This window comes from Chaetodon trifascialis, chromosome 15 (genome assembly GCF_039877785.1).
Source record: "Chaetodon trifascialis isolate fChaTrf1 chromosome 15, fChaTrf1.hap1, whole genome shotgun sequence".
NCBI classification, from domain to species: Eukaryota; Metazoa; Chordata; class Actinopteri; order Chaetodontiformes; family Chaetodontidae; genus Chaetodon; species Chaetodon trifascialis.
Window position 1 is genome coordinate 20,508,553 of NC_092070.1, and position 16,144 is coordinate 20,524,696.

The 16,144-nt window shown below is 44.8% G+C and overlaps 1 protein-coding gene across 3 annotated transcripts; it reads right to left on the minus strand.

Moving 5' to 3' along the window:
- Window positions 1-2,481: 2,481 nt before the first annotated feature.
- atp6v0a1a (ATPase H+ transporting V0 subunit a1a) lies at window positions 2,482-15,762 on the minus strand. 3 transcript variants are annotated; one of them, XM_070980740.1, is made up of 22 exons: window positions 15,671-15,762; window positions 14,292-14,463; window positions 13,683-13,761; window positions 13,423-13,520; window positions 13,208-13,336; window positions 12,386-12,468; window positions 11,950-12,076; window positions 11,711-11,793; window positions 11,536-11,629; window positions 10,079-10,291; window positions 8,439-8,589; window positions 8,015-8,154; window positions 7,710-7,876; window positions 7,534-7,624; window positions 7,228-7,346; window positions 6,920-7,136; window positions 6,707-6,814; window positions 6,490-6,597; window positions 5,904-5,921; window positions 5,340-5,457; window positions 5,074-5,245; window positions 2,482-3,564 (listed from the first exon to the last, which is right to left on the minus strand). In XM_070980740.1, exons 2-22 carry the CDS (start codon window positions 14,406-14,408, stop codon window positions 3,471-3,473), a joined length of 2,526 nt encoding a protein of 841 aa, XP_070836841.1. In that variant the 5' UTR covers window positions 14,409-14,463; window positions 15,671-15,762; the 3' UTR covers window positions 2,482-3,470. The 3 variants fall into 3 exon arrangements, with proteins under 3 accessions (XP_070836841.1, XP_070836840.1, XP_070836842.1); XM_070980739.1 differs by having other exon boundaries at window positions 5,904-5,948; XM_070980741.1 differs by lacking the exon at window positions 5,904-5,921.
- Window positions 15,763-16,144: the final 382 nt, after the last annotated feature.

Here is a 16,144-nt window from a genome sequence, read left to right on the forward strand (position 1 = left end):
GTGTTAGCATTTAGCTCAAAGCTGTGCCTATGTACAGCCTCACAGAGCCGCTAGCATGGCTGTGGACCCGTAGTTAATCTAAGTGTGTGTGCATGTGTGTGTTTGTGTGTAAAACCAAGGTTAATAGCGGAAAGTAATTCAGATACAGCTAGCATGGGAACTTTTCCATATTCTTGTGAATCATTTATTTTGACAAATTTACCATCTTCGTATTTTCAGCCTGTTTAATGTACGTCCAGTATTTTTGCAATGTTGCATAAAAAGACACGATATTAACGATTCACCATAACAACAGCACAGTGGCAGCGACCTGCTCTTAAACACTGGGCATGAAAATGTGTGTGGGTGGAAAACAGAAGAAGAAGAAGACGAAAAGAAAACATCAATATTATTCCACAGCTGCAGAGTGCACAGTGTCTTAGAATGGAAAAAATCTTCCGTATGAATCCGTCATCACACAGAGATGTGAACGATGTTTGAGTCATGCCAGCAAGAATACAGCGATGAGAGATTTCATGCAGATTCACTGAACACACTGTAGCACGAGTCTGTGATATACAGTAACGTATGGATTGTTCTTTGCAGTCTTTTTGGACAGAAACACGTTCAAGTAATACAACATCCCATGTTTTTCAGTGCCTGCGTGGATGAAAAGGACACCGAGGCTGCAGCACCACCACAGCTGCAAAAGCATCTCTGTTATCCCAAAGAAAAATCTACAATAATCTGAGGAGAAACACAACATTCCTAGAGAGACTCTTCTGCCAAGCTAAAGCGCACTAACTGTTTGCCTTAAATAAAGGAGCAAAATCATAAGCTGAGTCTCATCGGGGTTCATGCTCTGAGACTGCAGAGTCAAAGTCCCTGGAAGCGTAAACACAGCAGGATTTCTGGGGCTCTTATGCAAGCTTGCTCTCACCCCTGGTAACACATGACACGCTGGGAAATATCAAATTAAATGAGCTTGTCCAGAAAAACTGTAAGATAAATAAAGAGCTCTATTATTACTCTGGGCTGTTGTGGCTAATAGCAGCCGGCCGCCTTGAAAAAATACACAGGATAGAGAACATAATGTTCCTCATCCCAGTGTGGCTGAAGGTTTTTATAGTGAGGCCTCCCAAGGTGCCAGCAGGATGAGATGCTGCTTTAGGCTTCGTGTTAGCAGGGACACCCCATAAAAACTTCCCCTACATGTAAAACTGCTTTCTCATGGGCTGAATAGCAGCAGTGCAAAGTGAGTACATTTTCTCAAGTACTGTAGTTTTACAGATTAATAGCATTTACCTGCTGCAACACTGAAGTGATGTATGCATCAGTGCATTATTAATTATGATCCAATAATAGGCTATAATATGCACAATGAGTTATTTCTGCACTGCGGTTCAACTTAGATATAAGATCTGACTACTCCTTCCACCTCTGCTGACAATGTAATATTGTGTAAAGCTGAATGTTTCCTGCTGCTTTTGACAGGACGGAGAAAGCCAAAGAAACCTTTGGGTGGAGACACAAGTAGGTACTTCTGTTTTGACTCATTATAACGTAATTGCCTGTAGACGGCTAGACTGAGTGAGCCCGCTCGATTACTCAATGGTAAGTGACACGTTAAAGAAAAGGCCCATTATGCACAACATACATAACTGTACATTTATTAACAATGCAGGTAGGGTCCTGGTGGGTCATTTCCTCTCAGTTTGCCAAATAAATGCCCGATATCTTATTTCAGGCTCGAAGCTCAGCGGCACTCAGGCAGGTAATAATAATAAGTCATCCGTCATAGAAAGTGTAGGTGCTTTTATTTCTAACACAGGGGCCACAAAAAAACACTCATTTCTCATGGACCACTACCATGACACAGCCTGCTCAATAGCACCACCTAGAGGAGGTCAAACCTAAGTGTTTAACTCTAGTATTTCCTTTTTAAATTAAATGTGATGTGTTCACCCTTGCAGATCAGTGCCGATGGGTAATTAGAGTAAATTTCCTCAAGTTCCGTTCTTTAGTACACTACCTTCCACTCTACTTCATTTCAGAGGAAAATATTCTACTTTTTACTGAGTTACGAGTTATTTTACAAATGAAGATTTCACATAAAGTACAAAATACATGCTCAGTTTATTAAATATGATGCTAACTGAATGATTTGAGTCTAATTTGATGTCTTTAAAAGGATCTGCCAGTGCTGTGAGGATATTCCAACATGTTTTTATGCAAATCAACCTGTTTTAAGTATTTCCTAAAATCAGGTTTAGCTAAACAAGAGTTGATATAAAATTTAAACTTACTTTTGATAATCCAAATGCATTTTCTTGATAATACTTCTGTACTTTCACTTTAGTAAGCTTTTGAATGCAGGACTTTCTCTTACTAAAGAGTATCTTTACAGTGTGATATTACTACTTTTACTGAGTGCAGGCTTTGAATACTTCCAGCACTGCTGCAGATTAAGCAGAGAAAAAATAAACAAAAACCACGAGTGAATCCAGCTCTTTCCACTTTATTGACACAGAGTTGCACAATTAATGTGTGTTAGACGATTTCTCAGGATGTCTGCTGTAATGCCGGTCTTACTCCCTTGTGTGGCAATAACATTTTAAACTGTAGCATACAATTTAAATCAGCATAAGGAACAACAAAAACAAAAAAAAACAATCAGCACAACTGAATCATTTTAGTGTTGGATTGTTAGAGACCATCCACCCATAGATTCCCCTTTAATGCTCAGTGTGTCCTGTATGGACAGCGAGCAGATCACCCAACACAAAGGGCATTCACAGCAATGTTGACGCACAACGTTGGATTGAACAGTCGCTTCATCTCCACCTGCAAAGCACTGACTGACATCCTGATGCAAGTTAAAACTGTATTCCCTTTGGACCTTTATGTGTGTGCGTGAGGTCAGCACGCAGCGTAATAGAGGTGTCGGCATGTGCAAAGAGGGTGAAACAGATGAGATGCTCTGTGCACGAGATGTCGATTGCTGCTGAACACTGATGTCAAAACAGAGAAAGAGATAACCTGGATACAACAATGTGGAGAGGATAGACAGGAAAAACACTTCTGTCACTTTACTCTGAATAAGCATCTGTCAAAAGAATCAGTCAAGACATCTGCACACGACAGACCTCTCCGACGATCGGGAGTCCAACGCCGCCACGTGGTGAAAAACGCGGGTTTTATAAAGGAAACAACTGCATAAATAATATTAAACTAAATAAAACACAGGTAAAACAAAAGGACTTCACTAAGACGAGACACATTAACAGATGACGCTAGGAATGAATGAATAGTAATTTCCAGAGTTAGATACTGATTCTTTAAAGTGACCAGAAGTTTAAAACATGGCAGTCTGACAGATCATCTTTTGGAGTGCCACTCGGCGACCTGGCGACTCGGAAACAAAAAAAATCACTATTCACCGCACAGATTCACAACAGATAAGTGACATTAACAGAAGACGTGGAGCCGTCTCAGTCCTCAAACCTCCCATCCAGGATGCTTTCGAAGGTGAAGGGGAGGAACTTGAAGCCCTGGCCTGAGTAAAACTTGTTTTGGAACTCCACCCTGTACAGAAAATACAGAGGCGATTAAAAAACAATGACCAGGAAGCGTCTGGCACAGCAACACGGTGACGGCTGTCAGGCTGGGTAATGCTGAGCAGAGCAGTCGAGGCCGATGACCCCTGCTCTTCATTCCCCCGTCTGCACCCCCTGAAGTCTGCGTCCCTGCTCCGGGACCCAGACACATAAGCTTCTTCCCTTCTGGAAAATGATCAGGCTCTATTTTTAAAAGGCCGATGCTAAACGATGGCTGGATGACCTTTTAACTGAGGAGCCACGAATACCTGCCATGCCATAGTTTGTCTGGTGTAGGAAAGCAGACGAGGAGGGGACGGCGCTTTCACAAACATCACTGCAGAATCCAAAACCAGCGCTCTTTGTGCACCGGCGACCTTACGCTGAACCAGTGGAAATAAAATATTGTACCTGTTTTTTTAATACAAGCTACTTTGCGTATAAAGCTGCACCATTTAGTGAAAGATGAATCACCAGACATTCCTGTGAAAGGGATAATTATGGCTGGAACCCAGGCATGCCCTGTGATGTACCACAGGATTATAAGACAATGATAACACTCAGCAAAGCCAGACGGAGAGACAAACGAGGAGACAACAAAGGCAAAAGTCAGAGCAAGGAGTCACAGACGGCTCTGCTCAAAGCGCATGCATCAAAAATACACCGTCGACGCGGTGAGTAGAGCCAGGCATGTTCCAGGCCTCGGGCCAAGAAAGAAGAGGGCTGAAGGGAAACCACAATTTGTTATTTTCTAATTGGACACACCGCTGCTGACTGGCAGACGCACCCTGATGCTGTCAGCGTGCTGTTATGTAACTTGTTGTGAATTCTCAGCTGTGTGAGGAGTAAACCTGTTTGGATCCTCTGAGTGTTTTCTTAGGTGATGCTCCCACATATACATTTAGATTACTTTAATACTTCACTTATAATGCCTGATGTCACGGTAGCTATTATTAATCACTTCCTCTCTCTGATAAAATGAGGACTCGTGTCTCACTGACTCATCTTTGATGTTATTTCTTTTTACCTTTTCTAAATAAATGCTGGATTTGGACCTTAAGTACCAACTGTGTTCCTTGAACTGTTCATTTTTCCTTTTCACTGGTTCCTTAAGTTGAAAGAAACAGCCTGAAATGTTCACCAACTGTGTGAAATTACAAACAGAAGGAGCTGCCTCTCATCTATACAGCTGTTTCTGTGCACCCTCGTCAGTCTTCTGAGAAACTGTCAGGTAAAAAGCAGCCTCTAGATGGAGCTATAGGTCTGCGGTTTGTGGTGCTTACAGTCATTTGGTGTTAGCACAGTTTTGTATGTAGAAAACATCTGAACGCTGAATGAGATTCTGGATGAGAGCTCTAAATTTTCAAATCACCTTTCTTTATAATTCAGTTTTCACATCGACGTCAGCCTTCGCTCAAAAATAGTTGAATCAAGGTCCTCTGAAGCCATTACCAGAAAAAAAACAAATGTGGCAAACAAACAGAATAACACAACTTACCAGTGCAGTCGCAGTGCGTGCAAGAAGGCGGACAGGCCTTCCATAATGAGAAGAATGGCAACTGTGAGAACAGCGAAGAAGTAAAAGACTATGGCCAGGAGGAGGAAGCCTGCGAGGCTGCTGGTAGACAGGCCGATGTGCATCACCATGGACCACAGCACCTCCGACAACTCTGCGCACGGGACAAAGAAAACACATTTCAGCCCTGCGATGATACCTGCTGTATTCATTTCCCGTCAAACCTCGAGGATAAAAGCTCGACTTACGTGCATGAGCCAGACTGAGGGCCCAGAGCCTCAGGTAGGAGGCAGTGTTGGAGATGCAGCCCAGGCAGTACTCTATGGTGTGGATGGCCTGATGCACCGCTACATCGGCAAAGTTAAACTGTGGGACAGAAACATGGCATCAAAACATAACTGCTGCCAGCATGAACCTCTCTGCGACAGCTCCTGAGGTCCACATCGGGAGAGTCTGGGTTCATTGTGTGTGCACGATCATTCAGGTCATTGATAGGAAAGCCTTTTGCCACCGTAGATCAGCAAAGCCCCCTGAATTAGAAGAAGAGGCACCGTCGTCTCGGGACCCTGTGAACCCAAAGAATGAGCTGCCCCGCTGATGCCTCGCTCACGTCGCTGTGACTGAGAGACCCCTGCGACCCATGTTTCAACAACCAATGCACACCGGCTACCACGTACATACACACACAGACACAGCTAAGAGCGGCAGGCAGTTCACATAGACAACGAAGCGAAGGGCAGAAAGAGGCGGAGAAGCTAGACATGCAGGGGAAAGGTTACAGGGTGGAGGTGCAGCGTGAGCTCCTGTCCTACCTCTTCCTCCTCGCGGGCCTTGACAGCAGGTGACAAAAGGCAATGCTTAGTTATTGACAACACACACGCACACACAGATGGACAGAGAGACAAGACATCAGTAAACAGAAGAGTAACGAGAGAAATTAGCTACTCAGTTAAAGGAAAGAGGGTGAACCGAACATTACAACGCACTGCGCACACGTGCATTTTAGACATCGAATTGAGGGATTCGTCTTTTTTAAGAGGCCCACATAAAACTCGCAATTCAGCTGTTTGCTGGTTTTGCTAAAGCTCTTCATGTGTACAACTTTCAAAAGAAGCTAAACCAGCCGGCATATTTACAAGCAGCTACACACAAAACTGGACAAATTAGGAGACACAGGACCACATGTCTTATTAAATCCGAGGGTCGCGGTGTGGAGCACCGGACCTTCATCCATAATTGATGCTTTCCATCGCCACAGTGGAAGTGGAAACTTGAGCTATGGCTTTCTGTTTCCACTTGTGGCAGAGTGACTGAATTATTGAGAGAATGAGTCGATCCTATCGCCCCCTCCCCCCCCCCTCCAAGCTGCTGGCCTGCTGCTACTGATGTCTCTCTCACCTCAGGCTCCTCCTCAGAGTGCTGCGAGAGCTGGTCGTGCTGTATGATTTCAGCCTCATCCTCAGTGGGCCCGTTGCCCACCCTGATCCCTCCGAAGTTCTGTGTACCCTGAAAGACAAAAAGGGCAAAAAAAGCAAAATTTAAGGGACAAAAAATCACTTCTGTTTATAACTGAGGTACAATGTATTATTTCAAGTGCAGGTCGGCTTCGTCTTACCAGGTTTTTCCGCCACAAATGCTGCCGCCGCAGAACCAGAGTTTTCACTATTAACATACAGGGAACGCAAGCCAGCGCGATCACCACCAAGAGCGACTGTACGGCCATCTACACATTCAGGGGAGAAGAGACAAAGAAAAACCTTAAAGAAGGACAAAAACCTTGCTGTGGTTCATTTCAGGACAAAAGGATGGACGTGGAAGTGTGTCTGACCTGTCCTCTGTAGAGAGGTTTGTTAGTGGGGTCACTGTAGTTGAAGAGGAACATGTTGATAAAGGCGATGAGGAGACTGGGGGCATCCCTGGAGGTGCTGGCGTCATAAGCGACCCACTTATAGAAGATCAGAATGACCAGGTAGCCGAACAGACTGGACATGAAGACGATCTCCGGGATGAATCCCAAGTAGATATTCAGCGGCTTCTTGAAGTACCTGCAGAGAAGCACAAACAAACAATCATTTAGCACAAATTCAAAGGGAGAGAAATACAAGGAGAAAGTGTGAACAGGGACGGAAATCTCACAGGTGGTTGAAGAGACTGAGTGTGACTCCGAACAGCATGTGGATCACTCCCAGGATGACGGACATCTTCATCTTGAACGAGTTCAGGAAAGTCAGCTTGTTGGTGGCAATGTTCCAAATCTGAGGGGCAAAATGGTCAGCGGGGGATGAACTGAGTGACGCTGACTAAATCAAACTTGGTAATATTAACAACATTATTCTTTGTTAATTCATATTCAAGGCAAAGACGTGCCTCAAAAACCTACAGCTAAGCTAATTTCTACTCAGAAGAATAAAGAAAACACAGATTAAAAAGACAAATATTCACCGGATCGATGCCAATCGGGTACGGCCCGTTGAACACTCCATCTATATTCGGGTCCAACTGCAAAACCTTATTGCCTTCAAGTGTGTCAAACCTGAACAGATGAGATCAGAAATCAGTTCTGTGACGTTGATGACGGCAGTGACTTGGTTAAAGCTCCAGTCAGTGACGACACTTACGTCCAGTTGCCTCCTACTCGACTGTTGAACATGGGCCTGACACTCCAGCCAGAGCCGAACACGTTGAGGGACTTGGAGAAACAGTCATTGTAAATGATCCCAGTGTAGATTGAGAAGATTCCCATTAGCAGAATGATGTAACGTCCTGCAAACACCATGCTGAACATCTGCAACGAAGCAATCAACGAGCAGAAATCTAATTTCTCAAACAAGAAAAGCAGCATGTCTGCAATCATGAACATAAATCCACAGAAACCAGTGAGGATGGTGAAGGGATGATGGGATGGCCATGGTGGGATCCGTACCTCATTGTCGTTCTTCTGGGCGATCAGCCTGCTCTCTCGCAGCACGAGGTACAGGGCAGCACTGGTCATGAGCACCCCGTGGCCCAGGTCGCCAAACATAACGGCAAACAGGAAGGGGAAGGTGATGATGGTGTATGGTGCTGGAGACGAGGAGGAAGGGAGGCAGGCATCGCATGAGGGGAGGGCGGTGCGGCAGGTGAAACCACATATGAGTGAAACATGTCACAATACACGGTATGTGTCAACAAGGTGATAATGGGTGATGAGGCGGGGTGGGCAGGAAGCCTCTCAGTGACTGTAGCTCGATACGAGGGGCAGCTGGGTAAACAGACCTTTCCAACGCAAAGTTCAACTGCCTTAAAAGACACGGGATCGCCGACGGTTGACAGCGACGGGCAGAGGTTTTAGGGATGCATGTGCTCACCTGGGTTAATCTCACGGTAGCTGCCAATTCCGTAGGCATCCACGATGTTCTGGAAGCCCGAGGTGAACTTGTTGGTCTTGTTGTAGGTGGGAGGGGTCTGCTTGGTTTGCATCCTGTTGAGGATGGAGGGCACGGTGGAGCCGCTCTTCTCCTAAATGTCACGCACAACGAGATTAGGATGCAAATTTCCTTCCACAAATGGACAAACACAGGCAAAGACTCAAGAGCTTGGAAGCAATGCAACCACCATGACCACATCCTTTTAAAATCCCACTCACTGAGCTTACGTGTCCAGAATGCTGAAAGCCAACTGGACACAGTGAGAGGTGTCCTGCTGCTTTCTCAGCACCGTCTTCTTTAAAATCAGGCTTTAATAAACTGATAAAAGAGATCATCCAGTCCATTTATCTGAGCTGAGTTTACACAGGCTGCCGGGACAACTTTGCACAAGTAGTGGTACAGATAAGATCCTGATACTGTGCACCGTGGCCTCATGTTTCAAGACAAACACAATGAAGACAGCTGAGAGATAAACTGAGCGTAGAGACAGTTGATGCCTGACAGGGACAAGTCTCTGTCGCTACACCTGCTGTACACCTACACACATCTACTCCGCCAAGCTCATACAACATGTTTGGAAAGGATTTTGTGTGTTTATCTAACAACAGGGACTATTGCATTATTATCAAAACTGATGTATCATCAGAGATGTTGCTTTTTTTATCCCAAACTTTCTTCTTCCTTGTTAAAACCTGGTGCCTATAATTCAATATAATTCAACAATGCAACTTGACTGCTGACAGATCAGTGAGAGATTTGTGTGTTATATGCCAGCAGTGGCTAATGAAGCCTTGAGCTGCGAGTCTGAAGCAGAGGAAAGTCTGAAGCTCACTTCAGCCCAGATTTTGTTTTCCATTTTAACACTTCACATGCACGGCAATACCCCCCCAAACAGAATTCTTACATATATATATACATATATATATATATATATATATAAAAAATTGGCGGAGTTCCTCTTTAAGATGACCAGTGGACTTGGAAGTAAAGAGAAATTGATTTTCTTTGACCAACCATCTCAGCATGAGCACAAGGTGTCACGCATGACTACCAAAAATGTGAGTGCCCGGCAGGGAAAATGACATGTTTGTGACCAAAATGAATGCAGCGCTTGTCTTTGACCACAGCTGGCTGCCTTAGCTTGTCTTAAACTTTAAACTTGACTTTTTTGCAGAGCCTCATTCACGACGTGCAGCTGGTCACCGTGATGGGAATCAGCTGCAGCGAGCATCATTTTGGCTTACTATAAAAACATTATATTTGGTTTACATCTTGTTCAGAGATGACTTGTAAGCTCTTCCAGTTGGCGATGATGCAGTTACATAAACATACCTCAACTCACAGATGATAAACAGATATTAGAGCACACACAGGAGCTGAGCGCCCTGTTGGCGCCGGTGCGCTTTTGTTGGATTCGAACTGGTTCTGCCACATTCAAAACATAACCAGGTAAACCCGAACCAGAATAAGCTTCCTGAGAATAAAAAGGGGGCCATGTGTGTCAAGAAAATAAGAGCCGGACCTGCTTCGTAGTGGACTTTCCTCCTTAAGCATGGACTGCCTGGTGCACAGCTACTCACCGTCCCCCTGCGCAGAGCAAACTGGATGGAGTCCAGGTCGGAGACGGGACACCACACCTCAGCGATTAGACACTTCTGAGTGACATCAATGTTGCAGAGGTTGAGGGTGTGGTAGATGGCCTTCATCTTCCTCACTTTGATGAACCACACTCTGACGGTCTTGGCTGCAGCCTGCAGGACCCGCTGCCTGTGATCCTCGGTCTGGTTCAGCACCTTCGAGGACAGACAAGAGCAGAAGGGTTGTGAAATCTTTTAAAAGTCTATGATAACATGGACCCTCAAAATAGCAGCAATGAATCATACATTCTTTGACTTTGATAGAAAGGGTTTTCATTAACTGGTGTGATTAGTTAAAGAGCAATGGGCTGTCTAATCTGTTAGCTTTTCCCAAAAGAGACTCAGGATATTGGCAGGTATGCTGCTGTATGACTCACATTCAAAGTGAGTCCCACGATCAGCAAATAGCAGGATATTTAAGCTCTGTGCCGTCCGCCTGGAGGCACAGTCTCACCCGCTGTCGAGAGGCTTCACGGCCCTCGTGTAGCTGATTGGTGTCCAAACAGCTGGACATTCTCCCTCATGCATACCAGTCTGTCATTTCGCTCTCATGCCCACGTAGCAACAGGCATAACATTGCAACCACAAGATCCACACGGCCCAGTATATAAGACCGTGAGAGGATATGAAATGATTAGTCAAACAGGACGCACGTCAAATATCAAGTATCTGTCATGCTGTTTCTGTAGCTGCAGCCGTCAATGATCCCATAACGTCTGAGTGCATGACGCTTGAGCAAAACCGACACAGCTGGATGAGTGAGTCGAGTAACAACAAATGTGATCTCTGTGATATGTGAGACACGATGTCAAACCCATATGGACGGATGTACCGGCACAGGACAAAGACACGAGGCAGGTCCTGTTTGCAAAGCTTAGGGAAAGAGCAGCTCCTCTGGGCTCTAACTTGTGCTTGATAACAAGTCACCAGAGAGGAATTCAACACTGCAGGCACAATAACAATAGTGTAGTCTCTATGGAAAGACTCTGCCTGCTACAGCACATTTCTCTGGGCTCAAGCTGGCTTTTGCTCACCTAAAGAACAGCTATGATTACCAACCACCGCCTCCAACATCCTTTAAGCATCCATCTCACCATCCCCCACTTTCTATTTATGATTTATAGCAGTGGCTGGTGACGCCAACAGCTGTTCTACGAGCTGTCATTGGTGCAACCTAAATCAAATTCTCGACTCAAGAGGAAGCTGAGAATGAGCTGCAAAGAGCAGATGTGGTTCCTGTCTTATGAAATTTCCTCCACCATCACTTAGCAGTTGATTTCCTCCTAAGCAGACAGACACAAAATCCAAAAAGGAGAACTAACCAGCTCAAGTGTGTTTTTGTGCAAGTGAGTGTTGATGACTCAACAATGTGCAGGCGGTTTCCTTGGAAGTGTGTTTACCATTTGCAGGTCGTCAATGCGTGCGTTGACCCCTGCTAGCATCTCCTTCCTCTCCTGCGGTGTTTCTGGACACGGGTACAAGGTGGCTCTGAAACTGAAGACGGGTGGAGGAGCACAGATAAGGATCTGCTGGATGAGAATACTTGGTGACACTGTACGAACGTTGGTCACTTACCCCTCACAGATCTTCTTGACTCTGTTCTTCAGCTGGTCTCCCTGGAAGAAGATGATGAAGACAGACTTGTGGACCTGGTCGCCCTGTGGGAACATCACACGGTTAGGACCGAAACAGGCCCAGCATCTGACCGACGCCACAGGAAATCAGGATAGCTCTCTACTCAGTTTACTCTAGGATAAACTGAGACACAGTCAGACTTTACAGAGCATAATTTTCACTTGTTAACTAGTACTGACTGTAGTCGGGTCCTCCAGAGGATCTTCAATGTCCGCCTGCCTCAGGAACACATTCCCTCGGCAAACTCTCCACAGCATCCTCTCAAATGTGGGAATGCGTTCCCTGCCGATGACTCCAGCCACAAATCTATAGCACACAGAAATATTGTGTCACCGTTGTTGTTGTCTACATGGATAAAAGGTAAAAGGCACAAGCACATCTCAGAAAAGTCATGAAAAGTCGATATCTACACTAAAATAAACTACATTTGCATTCTGAATAGATTTCCGCCTGACGTGACCTTTGTCGCCTGACTAAGCTGGGCAGTCTGAGCTGGTGTGTGGGAGGTGATTGGCTGGTTGTAACACTCTGGTTTCAGACACAGATGGCGGAAGCGCACAGAGGGAAATCTCCAAGAAAAGCTTAATCCCTTTAAGACCACAAACACAGACTCACCCCAGTCTCAGAGGAGCCCCTCGGTTCGGCTCGTTGGGGTCCATGAGGGTCGAGGACTCCTCCAGTAAACTGGGATCCTCCATCTGCATGAGAGTCAGTTAACAAATGATCAGCTACAACGGCACATAATCACTTCTAAAACGTCTCAGACATCTCATTTACTTGAATGTTGAGATTTAGACAGGACAAAGACACAAGAGCCAGTTAATGATTGAACAGCTACTGTACGTGTTTGGCTAAATGATTCACGTCAATTCACGCTCACGACAACGTTGAATAGATCCCAAACATCGTTTTTGAAGGCAATGAAGTGGAACTAATGTTGGTGAATGGCTGGCAGGCCAAGAGCATACACACAATTAAATCTGTGCAAAATATTACTTGGTGTAGTTACGGGATATAAAAGCCAATAGCTGGTGTAAACAGGCCAAGGTCACATGAGCAACTATAAACGATCACATGTGGAAAAACCTTTTGCCAAATCAAGCAGCAACAAGCGCTCCTTTGTGTGTGTGTGAGAGAGAGATCAGTGCAGGCAGCTTGTCAGAAGAATGTGAACTACATCAATGAAAAACAGCAATAGCAGAGTTTACACACTGAAACGTACTCATTACCAGAGTGAATGCATTTAATTAATTAAAGTTAGGGTTTGAAAATAACTCATCAACACATAGAAAATAGCTCACTTGTGTCTCAAGCTCTACAACAGCATATAAACGAAGATAAAGCAAAAGTCCTATTTATCTTTCAGGCCACCACAATGTCGTAAAATAACTGCTGAGCGCAGCGTTTGGTAAGCCCTGTGCACACAGTCCCGCTGACCTCATCAAAAAACTGCTGCGTGCGGCGCAGAATGTGCTTGAGCTCGGTAAGCTCCAGGAAGTTCTTCTTTAGGGCTTCTTGGTTGGTGTTTATTTCCTTCAGCTCGTTCTCAAGCTTCTCAAATGTGGCCTGTGGGGAGACGCACAGCAGGTTCAGCAGAGGGACGCAGCAGATGACAGAGTTCACCGTTAATCTTTAAGAGAGAGAGCAGTCACCTCCAGGTCGATCATGTCCCTTGGGAAGGGGACTTCAGGGTTCTCCCCTGTGTCAACTATTGGGATGTCGGCCTTCTTTATTTCCTTCTCCACAAATCCTGTGAGAGAGGTAACACGGTAAAAAGAGGGGTACAGTTTACATACAGTTTCCCCTCCACATAACACTAAGCTCAGGACCCCTGAAGCTCAGGAGGCCAACTGGCAGCATTGTAAATTTCCACCCGAGGCAGCTCTGGCAAGATTTATCTCAGCTCTCTTACTCAGTTTGCGATCCATCTCCTCACATCGTCGCACTTCATTGACAAACTTTCGTTGGAACACGTTCACATCAGGATTCAGCTGCAAGTAAGGAAAGATAAACCCGTGAATCAGTAACATTTGTAAAATCAGAATGGGTGCTAAAACCACTAAGCAACTGGAGCTGTTCTGATATCAGTGATTTAATGATGTGCTCACATAGCTATCCACTGACACCCAATAATATGATTTATTTTTAAAGTCTATCAATAAACTCTTTTAACAAGCATTTAAAAGCTAATTTTCTACATTATTATTTGAAAATCTACATTTTTAAAACTGTGGAGGGTGTCTAATTTGAATGTCTGAGACACCACTGCTGATGCACAGATCTACCCTGCTGTATCCCCTCCTATACTCCAGCACAAAGCTTCCCTCAGGGCTCGTCAGGAATGAGGGGTCAGCTGTGAGCACATGATGAACATGATGCAGAAGGCATGCACTCTCCCAGCAATGCCACTGATGTGGCGCTTTACACAACAGGTACCAGTTTCAGGGAGTTTGAGTTGGCAGGAAACAGCAATCTGTAGATAGCACAGCAGTCGTAATCCAGAGGACAACAGTGGACTTACATCCCGAAACTGCACCATCCCGATCTCTCCCAGTTCGCTGACACAACAGTAGGCCGCTTCTGATTGGAGGAAGAGCTGAGCGAGCGTCATCTCTTCGCTTCGGAAGAGTTCCCCCATGTTGCTGCAGGATGTGAGGGTCCAGCACCCTCTAATCAACCAGACCCTCTAGAGACTGGGCATCGATACTGTCCGTTAGCGACACTCAAATTCCAGCAAACATGGGTGAAAACACAATGTATACTGTATACCAGAGACTTTTCTCTGCGTGGCACACTGGTGTCAAGATCACTAATGAGGGAGGCCTATATAACAGTTGTGTGTTAGTTCAGCACAGGGGTGTGAAGCTGGCATGTGACAAGACATGAAAAGAAAAAAAAATATTAGCTGGGCCCCATGCTGATCTCATGATCAGTGCAGGAATGCAGCTGCTGAAAAGACTTTTCTCTGAACCATTTCAATTCAAGTGCCCATAATTTCTATTGTGGATGTGAACCACAGGTTAACTGTCAATGTCGGCAGCATGCAGGTTCTGTAATGTTTGTCATTTAATGCTAAAGGCGAAGATTTTCTTAGAATATCTGTCAGCTATATTGCGGCACAACCTCCAACTGTAAAGCGACCACACAGGGCTTATCTGTGGATTACATAGTAGCATGTGACCTGTAGCTCCAGTAAGCCTCGACACTCCCACTGCATCCACGCAAAGTGCAAATTAACCGATTCACAGCGAAACAGGCTTGCATAACACAAGGAAACTTGACAAAAATATGCAATTTAAACATATCGTATCTAACTCATCGATTACCACACCAGACAGCTAAATTAACTATCTTAGCGACGTCCCCTGACTGATGCAGCTTCACCTGTCAAAGCTGATGTCAAATCGCAAATGGCTACTAACAAACCCAATTAATATGTCACTGTCACAGCAAAGAAAACATCGATCCACCGAAGGCCTTTACGTAATGCGATAAAGTACATGCCGGTAGCTAATTAGCTAACGTTGACATTAGCTATAAAATATTAACTGTAACGTCAGCCGACGGGTGCTAATCGGTTTAGCAAGCGTTAGTTGAACTGTAACTTTAACACTACCACCAAGATAAAGTTATACAAGACAATTTAAACTGTATTGAGGTTAACAGTATTTTTTTCTGACATCAGGTTGTTAGTAAGCTACCTTAGATAACAGCTAACCTCGCTCAGTTTGCAGTTTACAACGCTGGAGCGAAGGCTAACAAGATAGCTGAAGCTAACGAAGAGCACCTGTTGTTCAATATTTGACTTAACCACCCGCGATGACAACATGAAAGCTAGAGTAGTTTCAACCATTTATAGTCTCAACTACTTTAACTAATCAACAGGTTTTAACTCAGTACCTTGCTGTTACGCGGAGTTTCAGTCCGTCCCCTCTCTGCTTTCCTTCGCTTCCTCCTTGCTGTTTGTTATGGACTGCTCGGTTGTTTAAAGCAGAGAACTTTTCTTCTTCTTCTGCTTTCGGGTTTTACGGCAGTTGGAATCCTTAACGTCGCATTACTGCCTCCCTCCGGAGAGTCGCGTAATTACTCCAGTAGCTCTGAAGAAGCCAAAATGCTCTATTTGTTTTCTGTAATTGTGTGATAATCACGTGTCTCTCTTCTGTATATTTTGTTCATGGTACTGCTTCTTGTAACTTGTTCGTTCCTGTTAGTTCTACTTCTTAGCATTTATTTACTAGAGCATACCTCATCCTCCAGACACAACACTAGATCCACGTTGCCACTTCCTCTCCTAAATCCACACTTATTCACCACTTCACCACTTTATTCAAACTCAGACTGTAGCTTGTTGGGGAAAGCCTTTGTCTCTACCTC